General features: G+C 37.0%; 1 protein-coding gene across 1 annotated transcript in view; it reads left to right on the top strand.

Moving 5' to 3' along the window:
* The window catches only part of LOC134744257 (meteorin-like protein), a 49,188-nt gene extending 37,792 nt beyond the window's left edge, over positions 1–11,396 (top strand). The window contains exons 2-5 of the mRNA XM_063678005.1: positions 2,793–3,004; positions 3,223–3,510; positions 6,910–7,057; positions 9,019–11,396. Coding sequence (XP_063534075.1) covers positions 2,793–3,004; positions 3,223–3,510; positions 6,910–7,057; positions 9,019–9,271 — 901 coding nt within the window. The 3' untranslated portion in view covers positions 9,272–11,396. The remainder of the gene's footprint in view (positions 1–2,792; positions 3,005–3,222; positions 3,511–6,909; positions 7,058–9,018) is intronic.
* Positions 11,397–13,824: the final 2,428 nt, after the last annotated feature.

The following is a 13,824-nucleotide window of genomic DNA, read 5'->3' as shown; positions in this document are numbered from 1 at the left end:
TCTTCGTTTTGTATTTGTTCTTAATGGCCCACGATTACATCGCGTCTTGTTTTTATGTCATTATCGAAAACGATGCTTATCGTTGGACCGTTACCGGAATATTAGTTAATTACGTTATTCTGTAGTAATTTTACGGTAACCGTTAGGTACGAGTACCTACCGAATCCATAAAACGTATATATTTTTAAAGAAACCAATAAAATACCTCATGAACAAATAACTCCGTGAAATGAAGCTAAACTAAGCTTTTTTAGGGTTCCGTACCCAAAGCGTAAAAACGGGACCCTATTACTTAAGACTCCGCTGTCCGTCTGTCTGTCACCAGGCTGTATCTCATGAACCGTGATAGGTAGACAGTTGAAATTTTCACAGATGATGTATTTCTGTTGCCGGTATAACAATAAATACTAAAAACAGAATAAAATAAATATTTAAGTGGGGCTCCCATACAACAAACTTGATTTTTTTGCGTAATGGTACGGAACCCTTCGTGCGCGAGTCCGACTCGCACTTGGCCGGTTTTTTTAAACGCGGAACAACTTGAAATAGTTAACACTCCTAATGTTTTGGAAACAAAAACGTGCCGTTTTTATGTGTCGTTTTTGTGTATTTGTTTTAGCGCGCGCCGATAACGCAGTCAGGGGTCGAGACGGTATGGTAGCAGGGTTAAAGCCATAAATTCGACTAATATGTACTAATATATGCAGATCCGGATCAAATATGGTGGTGCGGTATGCCATTTAAAAACGTTGTTTCTAATTAATTCACCTACGCACAAGAAAAAATGTAGCTTCAACGTAGGTTAAATTGTCGTTCAATTTGATATGATATGATATTGATAACGAAAGGATCTACTTTAAAAATCTCGTAAGTTAAGAAAAATCGGTCAGTAAAACTCGTTCCGTACCGTGTAACCAAGTAACCATAGGTTATGCACCCCTGCATTATAAGGGTAGCGTTCACTAATATCCACGTGTGTGTCGTGTTGCCGGCATTCCAGGCCACATGCACCCTGCGAGTCCTGCGACGCACACTTGTTACCATTAGGCTACCCCATAATTTACTACCAACGTAACTCATCGCGCGCCCATTAGCTAGGATTAAGGAAGTCCCCGATGACGTAAAAGAAACTTTTTGGTAAAGAAGCGGTAAACCACTCGAAAACGACAAATTAGAATGTAGCAATAAATATACGCCCAATATCGTAAATGACAACGACAATAAGCTAGCAGGCCATGTTAATCAAACTCGTTTTAGCTGATTGATGTTGCACTGCCCGAAACTTTATAACCACCATTTTATTCGAAGGACTTCGACAGACGCGAGATTTATTAAATCAATCAGCGGTAATGGCCATAAATTCTGAGACATTCTTATAAATTTTAAATTGGTCCGACCACAATGCGTTGTCGTAAACCCACGGAGAATACAGTACATACTTACACAAAAGCTTTTATTGTCGCATCAAGACATGTAAAATCTCGACTCGCATCTTTTATATATATGAGTTTGGTCGTATATCTGTGTTTTATGGCAGGCCGGTTGTGGGCTGGCGTGGGCGCTACTTGCCGGAGGAGAAACGCAGGCAACGTACGAGGCTCGTTTAATGTTAGTGCCTTATTCCTTGCGCCGGCAATACTACGAAGCCCACGTGCCTAGAGATTACAGATACAATTGTCCGCTCCGGGCTTGTTTATGGCAGCAGCTCGAGATACGGGGGAGAAATGACACCTCGATGGCGTGCCGTAATCTTCACCACTCCTTGCCTGGACTTTCGATCTACATTTTATTACAATTCTAGGTACTACGGGGCACTTAGACACTTTTGATTGAACAGGCTCGATTTTTTTTCGTTAGTTCGTCAAGTATTAATTATTGTATGTTCTTGGAAAGCTTGGTAAAAACTATATCGGGATATTCGGGATGAGAGTAATGGATTTTGCCTGCAGGATAAAATCCTTTCCGTCAGACTAAAGATTAATTTACCATTTTCAAGTGTGCATGTCAAGAATATTAATAATATGTATTTTGTAACGCGAATGAGAATTTATAACCTTTTTTTCTCCCAATACGGGGCGTGAAGCGTACGAAAGCCCAGAGGCAATTCGAAAAGGTTTTAATAATTTGTATGGAAAGAAATGACCGAGACACATCGTGTCGCGCCGCGGTCAGAATACGTAATTAGCTTTCTTTTAAACTCCCAGAAGCCACAATAATTGCAATCAAATTGTCCAAATACGACTAGGGCATCTTTCTTGTAGGTACCTACAAAAACAGCTAAATAAATGAGCCCGCACCAAAACCTTTAATGAGATCGCAATTTTATTGATTACGTTTCAAGAATTGACAGTTTTTACGAGTTGATATGGTTTTTACATATTTATTTCAACGGATGTATAATTGTTGAAAATGGACACTGCTGTTTTTGGTTGCCGCTGAACGCATTAGTTCTGACCGCTGTAGTCGTTGCCTTTGTAATTATTATTTCTTTTTTGGTGTCACAAAGTTCATTTAGCTATTTATAACACGCTAACTTGACTTATTAATTAATGACATTATGTATTTACTGTAGGTACCTAAGTTACTCTAAATGGAAGCAGACTTCCATGACATTTCCCTCATTGTTAAAATAATTTTATTGTAATAAATAGCTCTACAGCGTAGCGTTTGTAACTTTGTACTTGTACATACAATGGTTCGCAAAACATCCGTAATTTTTACTTAAGCTCCTTGCGGCTGGCATCCTAATTGCTTTATGCCAGCAAATACTGAACATCGTATGTCTGTTTCAGTGGCCTGACCAGCAACGCGGAGCGGGGCGTGACACCAGTCTACCTGCGATGTCGGGAAGGGATAGTGTCCTGGGTGTATCCTCGAGGCGCGCTGAGGTTGCTCTTCAAGCCGCCCATGCCTGCTGACGAGCGGGACTTCCATGTTTGTGTGCGAGTTGTACGACGACCAGATCCGCCTGACTTGTTCCACGATGACCGGCTTAACGATACAAGTAAGATTTCCGAGAAAATTAGCTTATGCAGCACATTGCACTATTTCATAAGTTACCTCCAAATAGAACCATTGATGGTTAGTAGTGTCTAGAGCGCTTTCTGAATGTCTCTAGAATATATAAAGCATCTTATGGTTCAGCTGAGCGTCATATTTTGTGCACAAAAGCATGTAAACCTCACGTCTTCATTCGTAAAAGAAAACAAATTTATTTTCCAGAAGCCGAACGCTTCCCCGCTCGGTTGTTCGTCGAGGGCGCCCACAAGCTGGTGCCCCTGTACGCGCCGGACGACGGGGACCCGCGCGAACTCCGCTGCTTCCGCAGCCGGCGCGGCCGGGCCGCGCTCTACGTGGAGGCCGAGCCCGAGGAAGGCACCAAGCGCCGCGAGGCCACGCTGAGATACGAGGCCAGGCCGCTGAACAGGCGGCACTATGATCCTGCCACGGCGGATTGCAGGCCGTGCACTGAGGAGGAACTGGAACTCGCATTCTGCACTAGTGATTTAGGTACCTACTGTTCAGTCAACGTTGAAAATGCTTTTGTTTATTGACAACTGAATAACAATCCCTAATTTAATACAGTTCTTGTAGTTGATATTTCGATTAAATACAAGTATACAAGTGACACTGATGACAGTGATGACTTAAAACTACTCGTACTCGTAGGTACGTTACGTTCGCCTCAAATATTACAATTTTTGAAAACAAATGTCTGGAGTTATTTTACGTTTGATTGGAAGCGGTCTTTAAGTGTCTCATTAAGATTTAGATGGTTGATCGTTTGATACCACAAACCCGAAAGTTTTTATTTATTTCATTGAGATAATCATAAATTTAATCAAGGAATAATTTGAACATAATTGGCGACCAAACTGCCAAGACGCAAAACGAAGTCGTGGGATTAGCTAATAAAGAAAATAATGTAAAATCTCCGCCTCTGCAACCATAATGGTTAAGCAGAAACAGAAGCCTGACGCTAATAAACGCCGCCCGCACGGTAATTTGTCGCCATAATCGAGATTCCTCTCGCTTCAAATTAAATTAAACGGTATACGAGAATATAATTTTTCCGACCTAACGACCGCGGAATATTTGCCTGCAACAGTTTATCATACATGTTATTTGGTGAAATTTAAAATGTAGCATTTGAGGGAGATATGAATGAAGAAAAAAAAAGAAAAGAATTCCGCGGCTTTTACTTTACACAGTTTACACTCGTTTACCCACGGTATATCACGTCAATTAAGTAAGTAGGCAGGTAAATAATGTGACCCTCTTAAGTAAACGGTAAAGTTATATGCAGTAGATACCCAAACTTTTTGGAAACGTTAACTTTACTATTTTGACTCATTATGGCATTTACAGGAACTAAAAAAATCTTACCATTGAGAATTATTAGCTACAATTGCTACAATAGTACATTTCGATGCTAGTGCGGAAAGTATGTCATTATGTCACGAGTACCGAGATATCTTACCACGAGCCGCAGGCGAGTGGCAAGACTCGGGACGAGTGAAGAATGACATTTCCGCACGTGTATCGAACGACGTTTTTTAATACAGTTGCGAAAAAATAAGAAAAACAACAAGTAAGGAATTCGAAACTTTTATATTATTAATTCTGTGACATCATTGACATTATGAAGAGGTGTTTTTTAGCTGGGTGTTATTATTATTGAACCCACTTCAATGAAAGTTTTTTTTTAAATGCATGTTCTATAAGACAAAAACAATTGTAAATATAAAACATTGTACTATTATTACCCAAATATCGTTAATTACGATTATTTGTGTATCGTACATTTATAAAAACAATATCGAATGTTGCCTTTGGAAACTTAAAGCAGAAAAAAAAAAACGCCTCTTTGACAGGCGTTCCGTTCTATTTAGACAACTTATTAAGAACGGTTTTTCAATATTCAATATAAAAAATAGACGTGTTATAATGATTGAATTGAATTTAAATTCTTTATTTCGAACTTGACGTTCATAGGGTAGGGTAGGGTAGGGTAGAGTAGGGTGGGTAGGGTAGGGTAGGGGATGAAGAGGTAAGTAATAAAATATGAAATATGTATATTTTTCGTATTCTTACTTTAACAGTAGGTGTTTATGTTGATTACGACGTTTAAAGGAAACTAATATTAACACTCATCAATAAGTAGTCATGAATTGGAACAAGAATAAATTTAAAAAAATTGGAAAAGTAAAAAGCACTAGTTCGCGAAAACCAACTTTCCGCACGCTAAACAGCTACGTAAAGTCGCACTTTTTGAGCAACTGTATTAAAAAGTTTTTTACAAGTCTTACAACTGAAATAAAACTATGAAAACGGATTACATCACGTATATTGAATTTATAATACATCCCGACGTTTCGAACCCTTTACAGCGTTCGTGGTCAACGGGTGACTGAGGAAAAATTACAAAGTGCAAAAATACCCACATACAAAAAAAAAACTCATGAGTAACTATCGCGGTAACCGAAGACAATATTAAGTCTTACAACTATTTTTTTAAATCTCACATGCGCAACGGATCGTACAGTAGCGATGGATGGAATTCTTTGATAGACTTTAAATTCAATTTGCTTTTGCCATAAATAAAATTAATATAGGACATAGATGCCATCAACCGCGGGCACGCGACGCCACGGGGAGTTCGAATATTTTTTAAATCTTGTTTAATAATAGTAGACAAGAGTTATGTCATGAGGTTTTATTTTAATGATGGCGCGTCCCGCGGCGGGCGCGTTATTAGCCATCTCAGACCACGGCACACGCACCATCCCAATTTCTGTTTGTCATGCAACATAATTATTGTTATTTTTTACTCGGACGACATTAATACTCATTAAACCTCATTTTTAAAGATTATCTCTAAGCACGACAATTCAAAATAGACACTGTTATTTTTTACAATAGAAATTGATCTGAATGCCATGAATCTTCTGATGTAATTGATTTATGGCCTAATGCTTTGCGTAAAGTAATAACTTATTCATTAGTGGGTACCTTAAAATATAACATGAAAACTTGATATTTAGAAAGTAGGTACTTACTTTTTAGATTGTTTGAAAAACAAAAAAATTGTATAAATCAGTTCATCAAAATGTATGTGGATTGTGGTATCTACAACATTCAAATTGTGACGTACCGAACTATTAATTAGCTTTACAAAAAGTAAAATTACCCTTGTGAGAATATAAGAACGTGGACGTCAAATGAGACGTGATAGCTTGTTAGTTAAGCCTTCATAATTATCGTCTGGGCGGGGTGGATGACCGCTCTTCCACTATTCACTTATCTTCCTCAAACAAAGGTTCGGTTCGGTTTCAAACTTACATTTACGCTTACTCACGTCGCAAAAAACGACACAGACAATAGCATCTTTTTGACAGCCAATGAGTCCAAAAGAGCCTCGGGCATAGAATAATAGCGACAGTGATAAATATCTAATATGATGCTGTTTAGATTTCGCTTCGTGGGACTAGAGTGGGGTGACGTCAACCGTTGTTTGCGTTTAATTTACGCATGATTCAGCGTTTGGGCAATCTGGAGCACTTGTTGCTCATTCTCGGTACTTAAAAACTATAAATCATGTCTAGTTAAATTATGTCGTTATAGTAGGTACGGACGGACTGATGATATATAATGAAACGAGCTTATAGCCCGCCGGAAGGCTTGCACGGTTACATCATAGGGGCCCATGATAGTAAAAGATGACTTGCGCTACATCATGCTTCTTGAGCCTCTGCCGTTAAATATAGGCATCTACCTAATATACCTGACAAAACCACGTTGTTCTTATTATACATTCGTACTTAGCTACTTACTAAAAACTATATGGTGTAATGATCGAATGAAGAGTACTACAGACTACAGAAACTAACCTCTTTGGTTTGTTTACAGTGTCTCGCGGAACGTTTGTGGGCGCCGAGCAGCGCTCGGACCTGGACAGCACGCAGCTCACGTTGCGGCTCAGCAAGCTCATCCGCGCCACCGGCAGCGCCGGGCCCGATCCCCGCACGGACGACGCGGTGGACGATCATTACTATAGGTAAGAATGAACGATTTGCCTTTCAGTTTATGTGTGGTGAACTCACTCTTAATGAGGGCTACCGCGTTTAATTTCGCCGCTGGGGGCGCTAGTGTAGATGGAGGTCTTTCAAAATGTCAAATGCATAGAAGTTTTGGGTGTTTCAAGCTTTCTTATCGGGAATTTTCACTCCTTATTCATAATTGTGGTAAATCTTTGTCCATATTTGATTAATCATGGTAAACAATAGATATAGCTCAATAAATGTTAGTGGTTTAAAAAAGTGCCAAATAAAATATATGCAAAATTAAACAGGTTGAAAAAATGTCATATTTAAACGCTTAAATACCTTTGTGTATTTTAGAACGTATTAATTTTATAAAAATAAGCACAGAAGAATTTTGAGATCTGTTTTTCTGGACCTACATCTACAGTGGCGCCAACTGGTGACCACAAAAACGGTAGCCCACATTAGTAGCAGAGTACCAAAACCTGTGTAACTATAAATCTACCTACCTAATGTTACATGTGTCTGTGTGTGAAAGAACCCGTAGTAAGTGTAATATTGCATGTTACTTGAAGTTAAACGTTGTTGAAAAAAAGGACATTTTAGCAGCGTTTTTACACGACTGCCCAAAAAAACAGTGTAATTAGCCTATCTACAGTAGCGGCAAATAATCTATTATATTTTTTCAGGTACATTTGCATAATATTTTTGATAATTTCTCAAAAACGGCTCTACCGATTTCGATGAAATTTACAATATAGGGGCATATGAAAACGACAATTCTATCAAACCAGGGTACATTTTCAAAATAAATAGTTTGTCCGAGTTTTCGCGGTACCCCGGTAGGTATTAATTTGTAAAGTACTGATTCGATTTAATTTTTAAACCAGATGCTAACGAGGGCGAAAAATCGATCCTTCTAGATTTTATTTCGCTTTTGAGTGTTTTCAAAAAGGAATTTAATATAACATTTAAAACTTTCGCGGTTTAAACACATATTAAATCACATTTAGAAACGGGTCTCGCGATAGACCCGTTTCTAAATGTGATTTAATATAGGAATTTAATAATTATAAAATACATTAATTGGTGTGTGTGAAGTCCGCAATCCGCATTGTGCTAACGTGGCTGCCTATGTTGCCACGTGCAGTGAGTGGGACGTAAGTATACAATGGTCTTGATGATGATACAATCATTGTTTACATGATATAAAGTCTAATTTCATGAATTTTCGAATGAATGCAAAAAAATTGCAATATGGTAGATTTTTTGCCGCTACTGTATTTGCACTACTTAACCTTATGAACGCGGAATCATAAACAAGCCATTTCAAGCTGTTAATTTCAATTTAGTCGACTGCCTCTGGTCCGATTATTATTAATCAGCCAATTGAAGCAATAGGTACGAGTAAAAATGACCGATTTCACATATGTAAAACCAAATATATGTATATTAAGTATTTTAGACCGAATCGGCATAAAGAGCTCGCAAATGCCTGTGTTCGCTCCATCGAACGCTGTTCCGTGGTCTGACTGGTGGTGTTCACATAAACTGAGTTACTTTGGGGTCGTCCATTTATCACATCACACAGTTTCGATTTTTTAGATAAAGGGCCGGGCTTTAAAGATAGGTCTTTAAAACCCGGTTCACATTTGACTGACGTGTCGTGTGGTGTTGTGTCGTGACGCATATCGGTTTCATACATTTAATATGGTTGCGTTCACATTTGTCTGATGCACACTGCGTCATATTAAATGTATGAAACCGATATGCGTCACGACAGACAAATGTGAACCGGGCTTCATACGTACTCTCACACTTGGCTTGACCCCCTCCCCCACCCTTGTTGGTGTGACGTAATATGTGGATGACCACTTGTGAGTTGTGAACAATACTATTTTGATATGTAACTATCAAGTATTATTCCCAAGCACTCTTTATACCAACCGACTTAACATGATAAACTTCTCACCAGATACGAGGTAGACAACGCGCTCGAGCACACCACCCACCGCAACCACCGGCGGCGGAAGACGCGGAGCCTGCACGCACACATTCACGTGTCGTCCGTGTGCGGCGCCGAGGCGGGCGCCGGGGAGTTCCTCGTCATGGCGCGGAGGAGGCTCGGCAGGTACGCGTTGGTGTGCGCGCCGAGGATACAGGACTGGGAGGAGCTGGTGGAGAGGCGGACTCGAGATGGCAGTGCGCATTGCTCGCTGCAACATTAGATACTTCAACGGATGTCTATACACGAAGTGTCAACAGTGAACATAAGTATGTAAGTCGTTCGATTGATGTTTATATGAGCCCGTACGATCTGATGCTCTTTCCCAATGTGGACTTTATTTCACACTTCCATTGAACAAATGAAAGTACCTACCGTCGAAAGAAATTAATCTAGTCGCTATTAGATGCAGGCCTCTTCCAAAGACCGCCTCAATATGACTTCAGGTTTGCATTCAGCGATTCTCTCATCTCTCTCCATCTTACTTATGTGGTGAAAATTCTTCAAAAAACCCATACACTAGAAAAATCAAACGGAATACGCCAAGTTGTGGTATAAGTAAACGAAATAAAAAGGTTTAACCTGGAATACAACTAGAAAAAAATTACAACGGATATGTAATGAACTCTCTTTAGGTACTAAAGTAAAGCCATTGTACTTTAGACATACATGTGTATTTCTCATTAAGTTTCAAGAGGCAGATAATAAATATAGACGCAATAAGTGCTACTGCAGTAAAAACGCCATCTAGTGCAGATATTCTCACAACGCAGATTTTTCTTTTTAAATTATCGATTTGCACCTATGATTGATTGATATTGATATCTGTCTCTACCAAAACATTAACCACCCTACCTATTAATAAAACTTTGCAACCTCTTACAAACCTGTTAAAATTTTGTCTCTTTTTAACCAACTAAAATGTCAAAAGGACCGATAGGGACAAACGATTATCAACGGTTTGTTAGATTTGACAAACGTTAATGAATAACGCCATATTAAGAAATATATCTAGTTACTAATTGGATAGGATAAACACATGGAAATTGGAAACGTTGTGCCTATAAAATGTAAAGATAATATAATAATTTATAGGTACACCCAGCCGCAAAACTGCATGGCCACTTGAATGTGTCCATGCAATTTTGCAGCTCACTGTACATTTTAAATTAAATGAACATTATAATTGCTTGCCATAGAAAATTACTAAATGATGCAATATTGTAAAGTACATATACCTACCTATCTAAAAGAGAAGTATCATATTATTTTACTTTTGTACATATATGTAATTCTATTTTTAAATAATGTGCCGATATATCTAAAACAGCAATATACATATTTTTTACGCACCAATAAGATGTACCATCAGCCGTAAAAGTGCATGGCGACTTTATCAATGAATTCATTCATAATTTCTCCATGCAATTTCACACTCACAAGCGATACAATAACATCAAAAGTCAAAACACTATTGCTCTTTTAGATGTCGCGGTAAATAGGTTTAATATTCAAAATGTGGTCAAGGGTGCCAAATCTGTAAGATCTTCAGAATAGATGTAAGGTTGATCTCAACTTGTATATATTATCATAGAAAGGGGCATGTTTAGATGAAGAAATATGAGTTGTGCTAACTAATGTTTGATTTGAGGCAAACAAGTATAGTACAGTCAGCTGCAGAGATAGTTGACCCCCTCTACAAACAAATTTCTATGCAGACTGACCCTGACCCTCAGCTATCTCTGCAGCTGACTGTGCCTATGCAAGTAAGAATTCATAAGATTTGCAGCAGAAAAAAATATGGGAGTAGCGTGAGAAAACTAAGTTGTAAAAAAACACTCGATAATTCCGAGGTTCTGATCAAACTGAGCATAGGTTTTATTGTTACGAAATAATACAAATATTCCGTCAATAGTAGCTAAATAATAAAAAGTAAATATAAAAAACCTTGCACAGTTTATTTTAGAACCTCCCAAAATAATACTTTTTACACTACATTTCTCTTACGTAACGTATGTGAATTTGGAATATAAACAATATTGCTTTGTACCCTCACCTCGCTTCAGTGCTTCCAGCAAAAAAAAAAACTATTGTTTATTCCAGATATAATAGTTTTTGCTAATATATATCATATAGTATGTACAATATATAGAATAAGAAATGTGAATACCTATTAATCTTAAATTTGTACAATTCGTAAGTATAGTTTTGATTTGTGATATAGTTTACAACGAATGTATTGAGAAGTGCCTATTGTACATAGAAATTATAAAGAGTTTGATATTAATATGTTTATGAATCATATGTTGTAAAATAAGGAAAAACTGTTGAATATAAGATTTTAAAGATTTGCTCGTTTCCTTTTCTCTTCTTCCTTGCTCGTAACATTTATAAGTCCAACACGTCCCACATCCCAAAGGCTATCGATGAAAGAAAAAAACTATTTTCATGTATTAAATTATTTATTGAAAAATCACAACTGATACCACATAGAAAAACTACTCGGCACGGTTTAACTCTTAACTATATATCACATAAACACTTTAATAATTTCATAGACTATATACATGGAAAATTACTCTTTTTTTTTGGTATACAAACACTGCGAAAATAGAAATCACTATGTGATCACAGATAAAAAACAGAAAAACGAAAACATTTTCTTCGAGTAAGATCAATGCGGCCAAATACGTCTGCGGGAAATTCCGTATACGACCGAGTTATCAAAAAGTGTACTGACACTTTACCTTCATCGATAAAGCAACGATTGCGCGTTTACGGTAAAAGAAAAAAAATAAAAAATAGCTCGTATACGGATTTGGCCGCATCGACCTCTGAAATAAACAGTAACTAATTACAATAGACGCTATTCAAAAAGTGCTTAACAAACATAAATTCGATATTAATAGTTATTTACAAATAAAATTAAAAACTGGTTCGGAGTACATTACTATATTCAATAAGTATTCCATGGTCATGTAGATGTAGCAGTAGGTATGTTTTTGAAACAGGTACATGACTTACAGAAGTGTGATATGTAGGAAGTAGTGTTTTTTAAAATTAATACGTAGATGTTGGCTTACGTAGAATATAAGCTAGTTCTTATGTATGTAAAAACGAGAACATTTAATATTTTATCGAAAAATTCATAAGAACTAGGGCAGACTGACCCCATTAAGTAAGTTACAAATAAATATTATGTAAAGATCGCCCTACAAGTGGCCAAGGAACAGCTATCTTAGAGTTGAAGCTTGGAGTATAATTAAGCAACATATTTTAACTTACAAACCCTTTAAACACAAGTCCAAGACCGTTTATAAACAGACCGACCATAAATTCGCTCAAAACACCTTAGCACTCACTTGGAGAGGCTAACCCTAACATATTCACGGAAAAAATTGCTTTCGTGATCAAGTTATCTTCAGCCTTTTATGGTTACTTTCATAATCTCAACTTTCCCATTTATTCCATACATTCCACATACATAATATAATAAACCCTACAGCGGGTATTTTTCAAACTACATATGTACTACATTTCATCAGACAAATTAATATTTTTTTGTTTTAGTAAATAAAACTCAACACCAAATGCATAGTTTTAGCATGACGCATGTTTCTATCTTTTGTGGCAACAAGGATGTGAGTAAAATGTAAAAAAGCCTTAAATTAAGATCATGGGCTAATAATGTAATACTAACCAATGTTATCCTATTGTATAATTTGTCTGATTACTTAAACCATAACAATATTAAAAAATAGTACCATACCTACCTATTTTCTATATAATACGGCCTTAGATATGAAATACTGATGCTAAAATAAAAATAATATTTTTAAAAACAGCATGGGGTGCTAAGCCAATGAGTTGTGCGATATATCTATGCTATGCAAATGTAATAATGGTCTCTGTCAGTACTTTCATTGTTAAGACTCCGCAGCAAGCTCGGCCGTATTTCACCTTCCTATACAAACGGAGTTTCGTTCTCATTTTAAAACTACGTGTTCATTCTAGTGAAACTTTGCACATACAATGACATGAGGTATCTATAACCATGCCTGTAATTAGTTTATATAGCTCCAGCTTATAAAACAAACAAAATGGAGCAAAAACAAGTTTTGTATGAAAAATTAGCTGTATTTTTTAACTATGGAATCTTAAGCTACATAAACTAATTACAGGCATAGATATACCTTATCCTATAGGCTAGATGACAAACTTTTATTAATGGTATAAATCGATCAGGTTTATTTTTAGGATCAAATGTCTTTAATGCAATGGGTCCCCCATTGCATTAAAGCAATACAAAAGTCAGAAATGATAGTCAAAGCCGTCAGTCGCACTTCACTCGCGAAATGCTTCTAACAAAACGATAAGTGAACGTGACGTCAAGTTCACTGAGTTCACTGAGTTACATGTATGGACAAAATAAGGAAATTGCGTTTTTGTCGGTGAAATATTGCGTTTATGTATACAATATTTTTTTGGATAAAATGTAAGAAATCGAATGGTACCCTTATTTTGTTCCTTTTTGGAAGTTGAAAAATTACTTAAATTTTGAAACTTTCAAGTCCTGTATTTTTGTATTATTTCCATATATTATTTTAATATCTACATTATTGTGATAAATCGCTCATTTGCTATCTATGTTACTAGATTTTGTTATAAAATTCAACATGTGTTATCATCCCTATTGTAAGTACAAAGTTTCAGAGCAATCTAGTGAGGACTCTAGAAACTAGGAATCTAGGAGAACCGAGCTTGCTGCGGACTCTT

This window comes from Cydia strobilella, chromosome 9, assembly GCF_947568885.1.
Source record: "Cydia strobilella chromosome 9, ilCydStro3.1, whole genome shotgun sequence".
NCBI lineage: Eukaryota > Metazoa > Arthropoda > Insecta > Lepidoptera > Tortricidae > Cydia > Cydia strobilella.
Note: the sequence above shows the minus strand (reverse complement) of the source record. Positions and strands in the feature narration are given on the sequence as shown.